Source organism: Aethalodelphis obliquidens, unplaced genomic scaffold (genome assembly GCF_003676395.1).
Source record: "Aethalodelphis obliquidens isolate GAN/ISIS:26980383/991018 unplaced genomic scaffold, ASM367639v1 scaffold5, whole genome shotgun sequence".
Taxonomy (NCBI): domain Eukaryota; kingdom Metazoa; phylum Chordata; class Mammalia; order Artiodactyla; family Delphinidae; genus Aethalodelphis; species Aethalodelphis obliquidens.
Genome location: NW_020837949.1, coordinates 52,702,972 through 52,721,513, shown reverse-complemented (window position 1 = coordinate 52,721,513; position 18,542 = coordinate 52,702,972). Strand labels below are relative to the sequence as shown.

At 35.8% G+C, this 18,542-nt stretch overlaps 1 protein-coding gene across 1 annotated transcript in view; it reads right to left on the bottom strand.

Annotated features, from left to right (window-relative positions):
- ZNF804B (zinc finger protein 804B) overlaps positions 1-18,542 on the bottom strand; it is a 498,725-nt gene that overhangs the window by 67,767 nt on the left and 412,416 nt on the right. Inside the window, exon 2 of the mRNA XM_027102382.1 lies at positions 13,172-13,315. Coding sequence (XP_026958183.1) covers positions 13,172-13,315 — 144 coding nt within the window. The remainder of the gene's footprint in view (positions 1-13,171; positions 13,316-18,542) is intronic.

Genomic DNA, 18,542 nt, shown 5'->3' with positions numbered 1-18,542 from the left:
TTCTTTTTATGTTTGAGTAACATTCCATTGTATATATGTGCCACATCTTCTTTATCCATTCATCTGTCGATGGACACTTAGGTTGCTTCCATGTCCTGCCTTTTGTAAATAGTGCTGCAATGAACATTTTGGTACATGTCACTTTTTAAATTATGGTTTTCTCAGGGTATATGCCCAGTAGTGGGATTGCTGGGTCATACGGGAGTTCTATTTACAGTTTTTAAGGAACCTCTATAGTGGCTGTAACAAGTTACATTCCCATTAACAGTGCAAGAGGGTTCCCTTTTCTACACACCCTCTCCAGCATGGATTGTTTGTAGATTTTTTGACGATGACCATTCTGACCAGCGTGAGATGATACCTCATTGTAGTTTTCATTTACATTTCTCTACTGATTAGTGATGTTGAGCACCCTTTCATGTGTTTGTTGGCAATCTGTGTATCTTCTATGGAGAAATGTCAATATAGGCCTTCCGCCCACTTTTGGATTGGGTTATTTGTTTGCTTGATATTGAGCTTCATGACCTGCTTATATATTTTGGAGATTAATGCTTTGTCAGTTGCTTCGTTTGCAAATATTTTCTCCCATTCTGAGGGCTGTCTTTTCGTCTTGTTTCTGGTTTCCTTGGCTGTGCAAAAGCTTTTAAGTTTCATTAGGTCCCCTTTGTTTGTTTTGGTTTTTATTTCCATTTCTCTAGGAGGTGGGTCAAAAAGGAACTTCCTGTGATTTATGTCATAGAGTGTTCTATGTTTTCCTCTAAGAGGTTTATAGTGTCTAGACTGACATTTAGGTTTTTAATCCATTTTGAGTTTATTTTTGTGTATGGTGTTAGGAAATGTTCTAATTTCATTTTTTTACAGTAGCTGTCCAGTTTTCCCAGCACCACTTATTGAACAGACTTTCTTTTCTCCATTGTATATTCTTGCCTCCTTTGTCAAAGATAAGGTGACCATGTATATGGTTTATCTCTGGGCTTTCTATCCTGTTCCACTGATCTATATTTCTGTTTTTGTGCCAGTACCATACTATCTTGATTACTGTAGCTTTGTAGTATAGCCTGAAGTCAGGGAGCCTGATTCCTCCAGTTCCGTTTTGCTTTCTCAAAATTGTTTTGGCTCTTTGAGGTCTTTTGTGTTTCCATACAAATTGTGAAATTTTTTGTTTTAGTTCTGTAAACAATGCCATTGGTAGTTTGACAGAGATTGCATTGAATCTGTAGATTGCTTTGGGTAGCAGAGTCATTATCACAATGTTGATTCTTCCAATCCAAGAACATGGTATATCTCTCCATCTGTTTGGATCATCTTTAATTTCTTTCGCTATAATTTCTTATAGTTTTCTGCATACAGGTCTTTTGTCTTCTTAGGAAAGTTTATACCTAGGTATTTTATTCGTTTGGTTGTAATGGTAAATGGGAGTGTTTCCTTAATTTCTCTTTCAGATTTTTCATCATTAGTGTATAGGAATGCAAGAGATTTCTGTGCATTAATTTTGTATCCTGCTACTTTACCAAATTCATTGATTAGCTCTAGTAGTTTTCTGGTAGCATCTTTAGGATTCTCTATGTATACTATCATGTCATCTGTAAACAGTGACAGTTTTACTTTTTCTTCTCCGATTTGGATTCCTTTTATTTCTTTTTCTTCTCTGATTGCTGTGGCTAAAACTTCTAAAACTATGTTGAATAACAGTGGTGAGAGTGGGCAACCTTGTCTTGTTCCTGATCTTAGTGGAAATGGTTTCAGTGTTTCACCATTGAGAATGATGCTGGCTGTGGTTGGTCATATAAACCCTCCATTATGTTGAGGTAGGTTCCCTCTATGTCAACTTTCTGGCGGGTTTTTACCATAAATCAGTGTTGAATTTTGTCGAAAGCCTTTTCTGTATCTACTGAGATGATCATAGGGTTTTTTTCCTTCAGTTTGTTAATATGGTGTATCACATTGATTGATCTGCATATACTGAAGAATCATTGTGTTCCTGGGATAAACCCCACTTGATCATGGTGTACGATGCGTTTAAATTGATGTTGGATTCTGTTTGCTCATATTTGGTTGAGGATTTTTGCATCTATGTTCATCAGTGATATTGGCCTGTAGTTTTCTTTTTTTTGTGACGTCTTTGTCTTGTATTGGTATCAGAGCGATGGTGGCCTTGTAGAATGAGTTTGGGAGTGTTCCTCCCTCTGCCATATTTTGGAAGAGTTTGAGAAGGACAGGTGCTAGCTCTTCTCTAAATGTTTGATAGAATTCACCTGTGAAGCCATCTGGTCCTGCACTTTCGTTTGCTGGAAGATTCTTAATGATGGTTTCAATATCATTGCTTGTGATTTGTCTGTTCATATTTTCTATTTCTTCCTGGTTCAGTCTTTGAAGATTGTACTTTTCTAAGAATTTGTCCATTTCTTCCAGGTTGTCCGTTTTATTAGCATATAGTTGATTGCAGTAATGTCTCATGATCCTTTGTATTTCTGCAGTGTTGGTTGTTACCTCTCCTTTTTCATTTCTAATTCTGTTGATTTGAGTCTTCTTCCCTTTTTCTTGATGAGTCTGGCTAGTAGTTTTTCAATTTTGTTTCTCTTCTAAAAAAACCAGCTTTTAGTTTTATTCATCTTTGCTCTTGTTTCCTTCATTTCTTTTTCATTTATTTCTGAACTGATCTTTATGATTTCCTTTCTTCTGCTAACTTTGGGGTTTTTCTCTTCTTTTTTCTCTTATTGCTTTAGGTGTAAGGTTAATTTGTTTATTTGAGATTTTTCTTGTTTCTTGAGCTATGATTGTATTGTATAAACTTCCCTCTTAGAACTGCTTTTGCTGCATCCCAAAGGTTTTGGGTCATCATGTTTTCATTGTCATTTGTTTCTAGGTATTTTTGGATTTCCTCCTTGATTTCTTCAGTGATCTCTTGGATATTTAGTAGCATATTGTTTAGCCTCCATGTGTTTGTACTTTTCACACTTTTTTTCCCGTAATTGATATTTAGTCTCAGCATTGTGATTGGAAAAGTTACTTGATAGGATTTCAATTTTCTTAAATTTACTGAGGCTTGATTTGTCACCCAAGATATGATCTATCCTCGAAAATGTTCCATGAGCACTTGAGAAGAAAGTGTATTCTGTTTTTTTTGGATGCAATGTCCCACAAATATCAATTAAGACCATCTGGTATAATGTGTCATTTATAGCTGTGTTTCCTCATTTGTTTTCATTTTGGATGATCTGTCCATTGGTGAAAGTGGGGTGTTAAAGTCTCCTACAATTATTGTGTTACTGTCGATTTCCTATTTTATGGCTGTTAGCATTTGCCTTATGTATTGAGGTGCTCCTATGTTGGGTGCATAAATATTTACAATTGTCATATCTTCTTCTTGGATTGATCCCTTGATCATTATGTAGTGTTCTTCTTTGTCCCTTGTAATAGTCTTTATTTTGAAGTCTGTTTTGTCTGATATGAGTTTTGCTACTCCAGCTTTCTGTTGATATCCATTTGCATGGAATATCTTTTTCCATCCCCTCACTTTCAGTCTGTATGTGTCCCTAGGTATGAAGTGGGTCTCTTGTAGACAGCATATATATGGGTCTTGTTGTTGTATCCATTCAGCCAGTCTGTGCCTTTTGGTTAGAGCATTTAATCCATCTACATTTAAGGTAATTATCAATATGTATGTTCCGATTACCATTTTCATAGTTTCATTTCATTTTCATAGTTTCATTTTCATAGTTTCATAGGGTTTTTTATTGTAGGTCTTTTCCTTCTCTTGTGTTTTCTGCCTAGAGAAGTTCCTTTAGCATTTGTTGTAAAGCTGGTTTGGTGGTGCTGAATTCTGTTAGCTTTTGCTTGTCTGTAAAGATTTTATTCTCCATTGAATCCTAATGAGACCCTTGTTGAGTAATCTTGGTTGTAGTTTTTTCCCTTTCATCCTTTTAAATATGTCATGCCACTTCCTTCTCTCCTTCAGAATTTCTGCTGAAAGATCACCTGTTAACATTATGGGGATTCCCTTGTACATTTTTTTGTTGCTTTTCCCCTGCTGCTTTTAATATTTTTTCTTTGTCTAATTTTTGACAGTTTGATTAATATGTGTCTTGGCGTGTTTCTACTTGGATTTATCCTGTATGGGACTCTCTGTGTTTCCCGGACTTGATTGACTATTTCCTTTCCCATATTAGGGATATTTTCAATTATAATCTCTTCAAATATTTTCTCAGACCCTTTGTTTTTCTCTTCTTCTGGGACCTCTATAATTCAAATGTTGGTGCATTTAACTTTGTCCCAGAGGTCTCTGAGACTGTCCTCAATTCTTTTTATAACGTTTCATCGTTATAAAATGAAATGATGAAGAGGAAAGTCTAAAAGTTTCTGAAAAGAAGGATTAAGAGCCAAAATGACATATAACTTTTCAACAGCAACACTAATGGCTAAAACCCAGTTGAAAAATAAATAAAATGTGAGCACAGAATAAACGCATTTATATTTACTGACAGACAAGGGCTCCCAAATTTTACCTTGTGTGTATTCTTCCTTAGGAACCTTTGGGAAAATAGGTTCCACCAAAAGGAGGAATAAAATAAGATATAGGAAATCATGAGATCAAGGAAACAAGGACTACAGCCTAAGAGAGAAACAAAAGCATTCATAGGATGATGATAAAGAGAAGTCCCAAAAGAACAGCTGTGCAGCAGGTCTGGAAGGCAACTGGGTAACACTGGAGCAGAAAGACCCAGGACTTCACCAGAAGAGGGAGGGGCTGGACAAGGACTGATCTATTATTTCATTTATCTGATGTTTTGAATTTGATGTTTGAATCAGACTTTTTTCTTATGTATGGTAAATAGTTCAGAGATGAATTAGAAATAGGCAGTGGTTTTAAAAAATTGAGCAAATATAAAAATAAGGTAGTTTCTATCTCCAGGAAAAAACAGGTATACAAGAAAGAAAATATAATTATAAAGTAATCACAGTACCTTATGAGGGTCACATAAAAAAAAAAACTACAAGTCACAGTGACATAAATTCTGATCATTGACTTAACACAATAAAATACAAATCCCTATGGACTGACAAGATATAAGTGAAAACATATGAAGGCAGAATAATGTGTATAGTATAATCACATTTTATGTTTATGTTTTATACAAGAGTTTATGACTTGATAATAAGTATTTAGAAACTTATCTAAAAAGATATGGACCAAATTGTAATTAAATGCTATTACTTAATGTTCCATACTTATATATTCCTTAATTTTTAATATAAACAAGTATCTAAGCATTCCTTTTAAGAATTAATTTTGTATAAAATATAGATCCAGGGCTTCCCTGGTGGCACAGTGGTTGAGAATCTGCCTGCCGATGCAGGGGACGCAGGTTCATGCCCCGGTCCAGGAAGATCCCACATGCCACGGAGCGCTGGGCCTGTGAGCCATGGCCGCTGAGCCTGCGCGTCCGGAGCCTGTGCTCCGCAACGGGAGAGGCCACAGCAGTGAGAGGCCTGCATACCGCAAAAAAAAAAAAAAAAAAATATATATATATATATATAGATATAGATATAGATATAGATCCAAAATGTAATTTAACTTTTACACAGTATTTCAGTTTATGTGCATCATAATTTAGCCACTTATTTTCATTGTATGTTTAGATTGCTTCTGGTATTTTTCTATTTTAAATATCTTCATGTATAAATCTTTGGAATTAATGTGATTATTTTTCTAGAATACATGCCAGATGGAATTGTTCATAGGAAAAATTCACATTTTAAGTCTTTGATAAGTAATCCAAAGCTGAACATCAAAAAATTGAGACAACTTATATCCCCACAAGCAATGTTTAACCGTATCTATTATCTCACATCTTGTCAACACTGGGTAGTATTCTTTTTTCATATTTGACACCATTTTTTGGAAAAACTCTTCAAGTTTGTATTTATATGATTACAAGTGAGGTAGACCATGTGTTCATATGTTGTAAGTCATTGACAGTCTTCTGAATGTACCCCTCTCCTTGTCACTGCTGTAAATATTTCAGTCATATCTCTTGGGCTCTTAGGCTCCCATCTGACGGCAGAGCCAAGCTCTCTTCCTTGTGTTCCAACCCTTAAACTGCTTCTAGGTTTTTTCTTCTAAATCACAAATCTGATAATATCATTTGCTTACTTAAAAGCCCATGAAGACTAGCAATTTCCCATAGAGTAAAGTCTAAAATTCTTCAAGTGGAACACTACTTCAGCATTAATATGGGCTCAAGTATTTTCTTAAATAATAAAAATGTGTTTTCATAATTGCTCAATAATTATAAAGAACTTGGGATTAGAGAGCTAATTTTGCTCATTATAGTATTCACTCTAACTACCTAAGAAGTGATTAAGGAGTGACATCACCAAGATGGTGACATAGGTGATTGCTGACTTTGTTCCCCCTCAGGAGAAGAACAACTAATAACTATTCAAGAATAAGACATCACTGAGAAAATCCTACAACACAGGGGTGAGGCTAAAGCACCCCTTGCACCACAGAGACCAAGACACTAAGTCAGAAGGTGAGAGAAGAAGTTACACATTGATTGCATTGTCCCTCCCCCAGGCCAGTGCAGCATCACATGGAGAGGTCTCCCTTCAGCCTCCAGTTTCTCCAATGAGCAAAGAAAACCCAGGGCGGACAACCAATCCCTACCCCCAGCATTGTGGGTCACTTTGTGGGAGCCCCTACTCTGATCTTGCCCCAGATTGCAAGGGAATCTTCAGGGCTCAACCACGGGGACAGAGAATTGGGGTGAGGGGTCTTAACGACACTTGGATCTTGGCAGACTGAGTTCAGACCTACAGTGCCCAAGTAGTAATCCCAACCAGCAACAAAGTGAAAAGATAACCTATGAAAGGGGAAAAATATTATCATTATATATCTGGTAAGGGGTTAATATCCAAAATATATAAAGAACTCATACAACTCAGTACAAAAACAAATAACTCAACACCTACGATAATTATCACTTCATGATATATGTAAATAAATTGGGAATATGCCAAAAATCACTGAATTGTACATTTTTAAACAATTAAAATGGTAAATTAAAAAAATCATCATGCTGTAACCTGAAACCTACATGGTGATATATGTCAATTATATCTCAATAAAGGAAAAAAGAAGTGATTAGTCAATGATGGTAGAATATATTGACAAAGGACAGAGTAGCAGGGTCAGTATGGTGTGCTGGTATATCAGCTCTGGAAAAATCAAATGAAACATATAAAGCCCTATTTGTAGTGTGTGTGGATCTCCCACCATGGCTGATTTCAATCTACCAGTGGTTTAAGAACCAGCTCACAAATTTTTTGAATATTAAACAGTTGGCTCTCGAGAGCCAGTGTAGGCTGACTCCAACCACCACTGACAGTGCCAATAGGGTATTATTTGGAGAAGTGGCAACATTCTAACTTGAGTTAGAATGCAAAGGAAAGATCCTACAGAAGAGATGACACTGAGCTAAGACACAAATGAAAAGAGGAATCAGAAAGTTGAAAGTCATCTGAAAAAACAGCTCTGGAAGAAAGAGATATGGCAAACACACTAAGGCAGGAAATCACTTAGCACATCTGAAAAACAGAAAGAACAAGAACATATATTTTTAATTTATTTTTCAGTTGGGAGCTCACCTTGAGATCAAAATGTCTCTTAGCCAGGGTGAAAGCAGTATTTTAGAAGAGGTGAATTATGATTCAGAAGCTAAGATCAGTTTTGGTTCTTTAGTACTTCTTTGCTAATAGAGTTTCCAATTACTGCTGGGTAATTCTTGGGGGAGGGTGGTGGCGCAGATATAGAAATATAAAATCTACCAGAAACCTGGGTTTATAGAATACAAAATACAGCAGGAAATAAGTATTATTCTATTTTACCAACATTTATGGTTCTCAGTGATCATTCTAGACACTCTAGTCTATATTTCTTCTTCCATCTTGCCAAGCCTACAAATTAACTATACTTTTAAATCCTGTTGCCATATTAAGATGACTAGTAGCTTAAATATACCATGCTGAAATGTATCATTGGGCAGTCTTTGGATAAAATATAAATCAAATTGTAGGAACAAAGCAAGAATAACTGGATTAAATTCAATTATCAGCTTTGGGAATCTTTTCCCTTTGGCGTCAAGATGACAAAAGATAATTCTGTTTTGTTTATTTTATCTTGAGCAGGTAGAGATGGGGAGAATCCAAAATAACATTTTAAGAATGAATCAGTTGGAGTTCAAATCCAGGCTTGAGAAGTGAACAGCTCCTCCAGAGTGAAAATAAATTCTATTGTGAAGCAAACGAAGATTAGGAGGATTAAGTGTCACATGTGGAGGATCTGAAAGTGGATTTGTTTTTTATTATTGAAGGTATTTTTATGGGTTGATTGTATGGGGATCCGGTTCATTTGTTTTTTCTAAGCTGAGATGAGCCAGTATGTATCTGGGGCAGGAGAGACTTGTGCTGCTTGTGTATTATTTGTTTCAATATTATGCATTAGTAGCTAACAGTCCCAAGAAAGGGATTATGACTTGGTAGTCTCAGAAGTAATTAATTGTTACTGACATGTTAGCTATATTAATAGTTACAGTGCTCTCTTTATCCAATACAACTCTCTTTATTGTAATTTGTATACATGTTCAAATTGCTTTAGTAATAATGCTCAACATTTACATAGAATTTTTAAAAGTTCAAGGCAATAGCTAAAACAATCGAGTTATTTCCAAACACATGAGTTAGGTATAGAATGTGGCTGTCAAAACTGGAAATTCAATTTTTCCTTGTTGAAGAAACAGAAAAAAATCAGCTTTGTTACTGATAAACTTTTTCTACAAGAAACATATCTCAATTTTTATTAAATTATAGAAAACATTATTAAATGTCCAATGGAATTACTTTAAAGCTATGAATCCCAGATTATTTTACTTTATTATTTAAAGTTATATATTAGCTTACTTCTCTAGAATTACAATAAATCTGTAAATAATACAAGCTTTGCAATAAAATAAACACATAGGACTGCAATTTAGATACAAGGTAACACAAAAGCTTTAGAAATCGCTTATTAAAATGAAGGATCCTGAGTAATTACAAATGAGAGGAGGTAGAGAGGTAATGCAGATTACCCTGTTTCTAGTTCTAAACTATTCATTAATGAGTAATAGAATTAATTCCATGTGAATTTGGATTCACTTCTAAGTGTACCAAAAGACCATATTGTTGGAAGTTCAGCACAAGAGGCCAGATATTTACTCTGAATCCACATGGAAAATAAAATTAAGGCAACTGTTCATATTATTTAGGCCAGAAAATACTCTCATCCAAATCCCCAGCAAGAACCAAGTAGAAATATTTAGCTTTGGGATTTGGGAAAAAAAAAAAAGATTTTGCATATTTTACTTCAGTGTATATTTCCTATTTCTTGTACATAAAATTCAGTTTCATTTAAAAGGCAAATTGTAAACTCAGCTTCATTTAGAATTCAGGTAATTTTCAAAATATTTTGGGCCCAAATAAATCTTTAGATGGAAGTATTTCAACATTTATCTAAGAAAGCAGTTTTATGAGGTCTATGGCAAATTTAATTATTCCAATGTTTCCCAAAGTGGGCAGCATGTACAAAATTCTGTACAATATGAATGTGTTGATCAAAAGGAATTTGGAAAACGCTGTTAAATCGGCTTAGCATGAGTTCTCAGCTTTTTTTGTATCTGGATATAAGTTGTCAGTCTATGTATTAAATCTACTGAAGTATACGTTGAAATACAGCCCCCAGGCATCCCAGACAGAGGGAAGATTATGAGCCAATAAGAGCAGGTGGGAAAGCATAATGAATCTTTTAAGAAACTATAAGGAAATTCTAGGGTTGCAGGAGATAAATCTGGAAATGGATGCCCGAGCCAAACTGTGGACATTTTGAATGACAGACTAAGTAATTCAGAGTTTTTTAAAAGTCAGCCAGCAGCCATTGATGCTTTCCAAGGAGGGGAGTGATAGAATAAATATGGTAGTTTGGGAGGATCAGTCTGGCTGAAAATGGATAGGTTGGTGTGGAGAAGGGAAAATACTGGAGGCAGGGAGTCCAGTTAGAAGGCCCTAGCAAAAAATCAGGAGTGATATTAAACATGAATGGTGAAAAGAGAATGCAAAAGGAAGAATGAGAACAAGGTCTATTGCAAGAGAAGAATGGGAGGAATGAGGGACAGTTTCAAAGATTTTTAAAGAGCTCTCCAAGAGACTGATGGTGACTTTAGTGATCACAGCGAATCTTTTGCAGCTTCTCTGGGTTATGCTTGATACAGGCTCCCATGCCTTGATATAGGTTTTCTACCATAATGGACTGTCCAGTCTTGGTTAACATAGCTAACTTATAATTCATTCTTTAGGACTTCTAGCTCACCTGTCATCTTTTCATTCTTAAATAATTTTTATATGTTCTCTTAGTATCCTAGATATACAAATTCTACAATATTTAAATCAATGTATTTTACAGATTGATTAGGTAGATTACAGGTTCCCCAGTCAGATTACAGGCTCCCTGAAATTAGGGATTAAATTTGTCCACTTTCAACAGCCAGCACAGTAGCACATAGTGGAAACTCAATCACGGTTTGAACAAGGAGTATGCCTAGGAATCTTAGAATGTTAGTAAGCACAGTAGCACATAGTGGAAACTCAACCACTGTTTGAACAACGAGTATGCCTAGGAATCTCAGAGTGTTAGTAAGCCTAAAGAAAGACAGAAATGGGCAAATAGATGGAATATAAAGATTGAGGAAAGGTAGTTTTATCAACATGTTGGAAAGCCAATGGAAATAAGATGAAGGAAAGTGATAAAAAGGTAAATTGATGAGGCAGAATTGCAGAGTGAAAGGCAGACTGTAGAGGGTGGAGAATTCACCCTCTGGTAGTCCAATACTTTCTACTGTTTTCAAAAGAGGCCTCATACCCCTCCATTTCCTCACCTTAGTTCCTTGTGTTTCCACTTTCAAGAATTCCATCCATCTTGAGCCTCTTTTTCAACATTTACACATGCACACTTAAAGCACAGGTCAAATGTCACTATCCCCTGAGACATTCTGTGGTCACTTATTTCTCTGAATCTCCAGAGTGACTTTTTTTTAATATGCAGCCTGAAGCACTCTTACATAAAATTCACGTTAGGTGATACTTTTGGGAAGTTTGCCGTTATAGACATATTCTATCTAATAAATGACAAAAGGATGATAGAATTAGAATCATCATTTTACAACTCCAAATGAAGTAATAGGTTTAAGCAAATGATCATCTATGGATACAAGAACTATTAGTGGAAAAAGGTTGGTGGGGTACTTAATGATGGATGGATCAAGGCAATAGTATCTGAACCCACTGATTATACTTCAAGTCATAAAAAGAAAGAAAACTAGACATCATACACCTCCTTATGGAAAGACACAACACACCCTCTAATATATTTTTACCAAGAAAAAAATGTTAACCTGCATTTGACCAGATTTTATCTGTAACAACAAGTTTAAAGGAAATATAGAAGACAGAAAACGTGCAAAGACAACACTGGGTTGTATTCAGTAAAATCTCAAATTTGTGAAACAATACAGTTTTTCAACAAATAAATTGCAAGGAGTAAAATTTAAAGAGGGAGTGAAAAACCCATAGTTTAAATATATATTAAAAGAAACTTAAAGATGTGTCAACCAAAAGTGTGATAGGTTTGGATCCTGATTTCAACAAACCCAAATTTATAAATCATTTATTAGACAAATGAGAAAACAAGACCACCCACTGATACCAAGATACTGTTAATTTTTAGGTATGATGATGGCTATGTTGTTTAAGCATCATTATTCATCCTGAAATAATTTCAGATGAAATGATACAATGTTTGAAATTTGCTTCAAAATAATGCACGGTGGTAGCAGGGGTGGGGAAGTGAGTGGTGGTCCTATAAATGAAACAGGACTGATTGCTATTGGAGCTGGATAGTAGCCACATAGTTCATTTTTATTTATGATTGAAAAATTCTATTTTGTGTCATTTCAAAATACAAGCTCCTGTGCTCCATCTTAGAACTATTGAATTAGAATATCTAAAGGAGAATCTGGAAATCTGCATTATTAACAGGTTGCGAAGTGATGATTATGCACACTAAGATTTGGGAATCATACTCCTAAACAATTCATCCCATTGTTCTTGCTCTTGTCAGAGACATCCAGTCAATTATATATGCATGCTGTATCTTTAAAGTTAGAAATTGTGTCTTGCATCTCCCAAAGCCATATATTTTATATGTGCTCAATAAATATTAGTGATGCTAGTCAAAACCTTTATTGCTGTTCACTCTGAATAAACATTCTAGGTCTAGAATATACGAGACTTACTCATTTATTCAAAGATATTAGGAGTGTGCACCTTCTCAGCTCTTAGCAATAATCCTCTGGCCATGTGGAATTTCTTTCTTAGGGGTATTTAACACTCCTAATTCCTAAAAGGCTAGTATTCTCATACCTCATGCAGCAAGGATAAAATTTAACAGATGAGAACAATAACCTCCTCTTTCACAGACAGATAGAAATAGAGAATCTTAGCTTCCATGTGTAGAAAAAGAAAATGAAATGTGAAGTGTTTATACCTGCCATTACCCCTCAACTTTGCCTTTGTCAAGATTTTCTTTGTTTGCAATGGTTCATTTATTAAGTAATCACTTTGACCCTCCTAAGAGGGTATTCTTGGGAAAATGTAACCTTATACTGAAAATTTTTTCCCCAAAGACTTAGTATTCCCTATACCTTGGAACGCTTGAAAGAACTCTATGATAGATTCTGTCCTAGTACTAGTACAGTGTTCTAGTTCTGCCACTAAGTAGCTAGGTGGTTTTGAATCTGGCCCTATTTTTAATGGGTCCTGGTTCCCCCACATACATAACTCTAAAATAAATGTCAATCTACCCTTGGATCATCTGTAGGTTAACCTACAGTTTTACATTCCTTCTAGGAAAAAGTATTTCACCCAATATTTAAACAGAAAACACAACCTTCAAGAAAAAAAAGGTATAAAATGGTTTTACCTCAGCATCTTAGACAAGGATAAATAAGGCCAGTTGCGTATATTGTGTTCTGAAGGTATAAATCCAGGAATATGAAGGCTATTTCCCACTTCGACTTACCTGCTTATGAGCATGATCATAAGAATTAATATGATTGTCAAACTCCTGGTGTTTGTGGTACTGCTTGTCACATAATTCACAGTAAAAGTTTGCCTTTACATCTTCCAGGGCCTTTGCTGTGGACTTCTCCTTTTCTGGAAAATCCTTAAAAAAAAAGGCAAAAATGTTGGTTACATTTCTCTCTAATAGCATAATCAGATCTCATATTAATCAAGTTGGTATTTAATTTTACTGTGACTAAAAGGATATGGTTAGTCACATTACATTTCAGAAATTCATGGCACTGTGGAAGCAACTTTCAGCTTAGCCTTATCCCTAAGTTATCAATAAACACATAATGACTTATCATAAAGGAGCCCTCAGCTGCAGTATGGTCATTACTCATTCTTCTTCTTGCCACCCATTTCCAGGTGTGGTTCTGCTGGAATACTCATCCCCATTTCCTCTGCCTATCCAATGGCCTATCTGAAACACTGTAAGACCTCTCCACGACAATATTTTATTGGGGCACTGATTGCATTGTTTTGTATTGTTCACCTACTGCTCACGTTTAGCCTCCCTGAGATCATGTGTTTGGACTTACTATTCTCTCTTCACACAGTGCCTTTCCCATCTTATTAAATTGGTGAGCTTCTACTCCTTTCCCAATACCCAGCTCTTTGCCCCCTCTGGGAATCATTTTCCATGACATTTCAAGGAGGAGAAAGCCTCCATTATGTTGCTTATTACTAAACACATCTATGATCATTCCTACTTTGTCTTTTTCATGGACATTTCTTTCTTTGATATTACCCCTTACATTTTTTGTATTCCACACAATTCCATCTTCGGCCAACTGAATTATCCACTCTACACACTCTCCCTGGGTGATCCCATTCATACTATAGTTAGAGCCTTATTTATCCATAATCTCTAACTCCAGCCTAAGCTTCTCCCACAAGCATCAGCTCCTGCTAGACATTGCCAATGAGTGTATTGCACAGTTTTCAAAATTATTACGCTTACAATTTTGACTATGCTCTATCTCAAACAGAATTTTGGCCATATCATCCTCCTGCTTAAAATCCTCCTGAATTCTCTCATTGTCTATAGAATAATAGTGACAAATGCTTATCGAGCATAAACAATGTGCCAGGTATTAGGTTAAGTATGTGAATTATCTCATTTGTTCCTCACAACAACCCTATAAAAATAAGTTCTATTTTAATCTACATTTTACAGATGTATCAACCAGCACTCAGAGAGATCACACACTTGTAGTCACTGAGTTACCAAGTGCAGAAAGGATTTGAATTCAAATAACCAAGGCCTACCTCCTTTGTTAGTAAACAGCTGTGCTTTACCATCTCCCTTTAAGGCCAATCCCCTTAATATACCATACAAGCTCCTTCCTACCTCATCAGTGTCATTTATATCAATCCATGCTCCCATGTTACCCTCTTTAATTCTATTAGCAGACATGCCACATGATATTAAAAGATTTGTTTTCATGTGTATGGCTCCCATAAATCTTTTGAAGGCAGGAACTGTTTTATTCATTTTTGTGTCCACGGTGCCAAACGTATTGTCTAGCCCAGAATAGGTGCTTATTTAATATGCATTACATAAGTTAATAGATAATGCTGGCTTACATATTCATGCTTCCTATCATTCTGTAAGTTCTTCTCTATTATCCCAAGGCCTAAATAAAAGAATGACTGGCACTTAGAGGATACCAAATAAATATGCATAAAGAATGGGTGAACAAAATAAAGAATGGATTTCAGCTTTGTTTCTCCAAAATGACTAACCTTCTATAAAAAGAACTTAGGCCATAAACCTAAATCATAGGGCTATCACTACCCAGACAAGAAAGCAAACACAGGGAATTTAGGCAGATTCTACAGGGTTGGGAGAAGTGATGGGGCAATTAATTCAGACATGGAACATAATGATTCAAGCCCAAATGTAAGTGTCTAAAACACATGGCAAGAAGCAGAAAGGAAGTAACATTAACAAAGATCAAACTAGACAAAATATCTGGATTGCCTATCTAAGAGAGTTGACGTAGAAATGTGGTTACATTCTAGGCTAATGAGGCAAATAAAAGCTACTTGACAGGATGTATCCAGTAATGAGAATGTGGATACCGATTTCAAGACAAAAACCCAGTTACTCAACGAATGGAGATAATATAGTCACTTGATAACTGAGGGAGCAGTATAGCATTGCGGTAGAGCATATCTTTTGATGCAGTACACTTAGCATCAGGGGAAACCATTATTTTTCATCCAGTCTTTCTCACTAGAAATTTGTTATGCCCTTTCTCAGTATAATTGCAGGGACTGGATTGGAACAGGGACTACTTTGGTTGACCCATAGTTCTTCCTTTATGATGAGCCAGGAACAACAGCCTCAGAAAACTGGCCATGTGCCTTGGCTGTTGAGCAACTCTGCCTCAGCTATGTTAACTGGGAGTGGAGTAGGCGTGGCGACTGAGAATTCAGGGTGAATCTGTAGCTAAAAATGTGCTTTCTAATTATTCCAGATTTTGGAGAGGATTTTGTGACAATAGCCCAAGGGCCAGGAGTGGAGCTTTTCCAGTTACTCTTGGCATCTATATCTAAACATTTTTTATCTCTAAAACTCCCTTTAATTACGATATTATAATATATGACTCTCAATGAAAAATGTTAGGAGAGTTCTACCAACATTTTAGTCATATACCATCTCCTACAAATGTTTACATTTTACAAAGCCATCAGATTAAATTACATGCCCCGTTTCTTGCTTCATTTTTCTTGCCGGGAAATAGTGCTGATATATCCGTTTCTCTTCCCTATGAGGGACTAATGATATTCCCACAGCATATCCTAGGCCCTTATTAAGAGAGGAAGGATGCACAGGTGGGATATAAATGCCATGAGCAAAACGTACAGAGTTCACAATCCAGTGTGTCCCTCAAAGCCAGAAGTAAAAGCATAAACCCAACAGCAGTGACTAGGGAATAGAAATGGGGAAACTGAGGCCTGAGAGTAGAAATATCAGGCAAAGGAGACTACAAGCCGAGTTGGGTAAGGATAGAGGAATCACAGAGGAAAAGAAAAACAAAAATCCTTAAGAATTTTTGGCGAAAGTTGAAAACTGAGATTAGAGCTGGAGCTGACTTTTAGTAAAAGAACGATAACTTAGTGGTCCATGGTATTACTCAGCATAAGGTAGACCTGCTCTGAAGTGTCAAAGTGGACTACCTGTGGAGATGGAGCTGAGTTGGCCCATCTCTATGTGCCAGGAGGCTGGAGGGTAAGGTCTCAGACTAGTAGGGGAGGAATCGTGTAGTCTATCTAATTCTACCATTTAGCAGAAGAGGCAACTGATGTTTAGCAATTTCGTGATTTGAATAAAATCAGCTAACAGTAAAGCAGGGGCGCACTTTCCATTGTATCACGCTGCCCCATCCACTCAATCATTCATCCGTTCATTTAACCACACATTCATCGCACTATTATCAAGCACTTTAACAGTCAAGAAGCTCTTGTTAAGCAACCTGTAATCGTCAGTTTCTTACTAGGTCTCTACCTCAGAGTTTTACAGTCTAGCATGGGATAATTACATATGAACAGATAAACACTATAAATTGCAACACAGTGATAATCATAAGTTGTTATAGAATTTACCTAGTTCATACTAGTTAAGAATAATTTGAAGAAAAAGTCAGATTTTTTCTCTCTCTCCCTTCTTCACACATAGCATTAGATACGCTGTAAGTTCTCAGCATTTCTTGCCTTTTTGTTTAATGACAAGATACTTTAACGGGTCAAATAGCTTTGAAGGCAAATTAAGGTGAGATTTACTCTCTGAAATAATTACAGTCTTTAAATATATTGAGATATGGAGTAAACATGAAAGGAGTAAATAGCCACCTATTCTCAGTATCAGTAAATTTTTTAAATTAAAAGTGAATAAAATTCATAATAATACATTAGACATATAACATTTGATGTATAGCTGTATCATTGATTTGCTAGTCATACAAATTTCCCTTCTCACAGTCTGCCTAGAAGAGGAGACTTCGGAAGCTTATTTAATAGAAAAAATAACATTTATGAAATAAAAGAAAACTTCTTGTTAAGCATTCTCAATGATCCATTAAATGTTGAAAATGAATTATAAATTGAATATGAGTTATCTTAATAAGTCATTTTTAAAACGTTAGGCATTGCCAGTGGGCAATTATGTTGCAGTTCAGTAAGAATTCCATAGTAATTAATTACTTTTCATAATTAATATTTTGGGTGCAAAGAGAGTAAATATACTTTTTCACACTAAGAATTTTACATTCATCCATATAACAAGTGTATCTGTAAAGTGGCAAGTATTCTGACTACAGTAATGTGTTTAGTTAGAAATATGTATGTTTGCTACCAAATCATTTTTATTATTGTAATGATGCTTACACACTAAAATCCGTTGCTCTCTCTTTGTAAAATAGAAATCTGCCAAGCACTTCATGTTTGTTAACTCAATCTTCACAACGACTTTACTAAGTATCATCTCTTATTATCCCATATAAAGACATGGAAGACAAGGCACAAACACATCTAGAAACTCACTCAATGTTGAAGAGCAGAGACTGGATTCAGACTCAGATCTGCCTGTCTTCAGAGCTATTAATCACCAGGCTCGTGGCTGCCCTAATTAGCCTTTATCCAGATGCTGCATAATTCTGAGCTGTCTCTGCTAACTGTTTTGGTAGATTTGGAATGATACAGAGCCCCTTGCTCCCAGAGAGAGTAAGAGGACTAATTATAATTTTAAAAATCTATAAAGCTCTTGAAGCTGAGAGATGGGCGCTAGGAAAATACAAGGTGGTAGTCCTGTTCTGCTGGTTGTGAATATGTGCCTTGATTATTGAAAAGAAAGAGAAGAAATCAATTGCTGTTCTTCGTATCTCCCTGATGGCAATACAAGCTCGGAGCTTTGAGAACTGAATTCACATTCTTTGCATGAAACTTCACATTTGACCTTTCACTGTTATGTGTAAGAGATTGCTTTAAGAATTCTAACATTCTCTAACCTGTTCTGTTACACAGGCCCCAGATAAAATCCTGTCTCAAAGATAGTGAATTCTCCTCCTCCTTTGATCAAGTGGCTGTCGCTGATTCAAAAACTCTCTTTTGGTCCCCATTGTCCCCTTGCACCTCTGTAATAGATTGGGTAATGGGAAACTTGATTTAGATGGGTTTCTTCATGTATTTATTTTATTTTTGTGATAGAGAAAAAAAATAGTGTTTGAAGACTGACTAAATTGAATCTCAGCCTCTTTCTTACAGCAGTTTAAACTTTAAATTTTCAGTTTTCTCAGGATAAATTAAAGGGAGTAGTGGGTAGC